The sequence below is a fragment of the Etheostoma spectabile genome, chromosome 18, assembly GCF_008692095.1.
Source record: "Etheostoma spectabile isolate EspeVRDwgs_2016 chromosome 18, UIUC_Espe_1.0, whole genome shotgun sequence".
NCBI lineage: Eukaryota > Metazoa > Chordata > Actinopteri > Perciformes > Percidae > Etheostoma > Etheostoma spectabile.
The window spans coordinates 16,018,215-16,018,714 of record NC_045750.1 but is presented as its reverse complement, the minus strand read 5'-3'; the positions used below and the strand labels follow the sequence as shown (position 1 = coordinate 16,018,714).

Below are 500 nucleotides of genomic sequence, written 5' to 3'. Positions count from 1 at the left end.
ACACACACACACACACACACACACACCTGCCTCATCAAATGCTTTTTCTTATTCTCTTCTGCCACTACCTCGTCAGAAGCAGAACTAGCCCCTAAGCGCGAGGGGCCCCCAGGGGAGGCCACAGCTTTGGAGGCCCTCCTGAGGGGGGACAGTCTGCTGGAGAAAAAAAACAACATCTGTAAGGAGGAAGACACGTTGCTGGAAATACAGGTATTTTATTATACTATTATAATGTGTGCATTATGTAGAGTGGTATGTTTATTGTCAAAATAGTAACCCACTGGCATATTTATACTTTTACCTAACCCTCCCACTGTCTGTCTGTGTGTGTTTGTGCTCAAAAGAGAGTTCTGGAGGCGGAAGAAAATGGGGACGGTCTCCATGATGACGAAGACTTTGACATGGATACTCCAAAGAGAAAGAACAGAAACAGAGGCAAAGTGAGTGTCACATAGACAGAGACACAGCATGTACACAGGTACACACATTTGTGTGTGTGT

General features: G+C 45.4%; 1 protein-coding gene across 5 annotated transcripts in view; it reads left to right on the top strand.

Annotated features, from left to right (window-relative positions):
* The window catches only part of dpf3 (double PHD fingers 3), a 25,416-nt gene that overhangs the window by 17,221 nt on the left and 7,695 nt on the right, over positions 1-500 (top strand). For all 5 annotated transcript variants that reach the window (XR_004336047.1, XR_004336048.1, XM_032542214.1 and 2 more), the window contains exons 4-5: positions 77-210; positions 345-440. Coding sequence is in view for 3 of the 5 variants with exons in the window: in XM_032542214.1 (XP_032398105.1) it covers positions 77-210; positions 345-440 (230 nt within the window). In the remaining 2 variants the exon portion in view is untranslated. The remainder of the gene's footprint in view (positions 1-76; positions 211-344; positions 441-500) is intronic.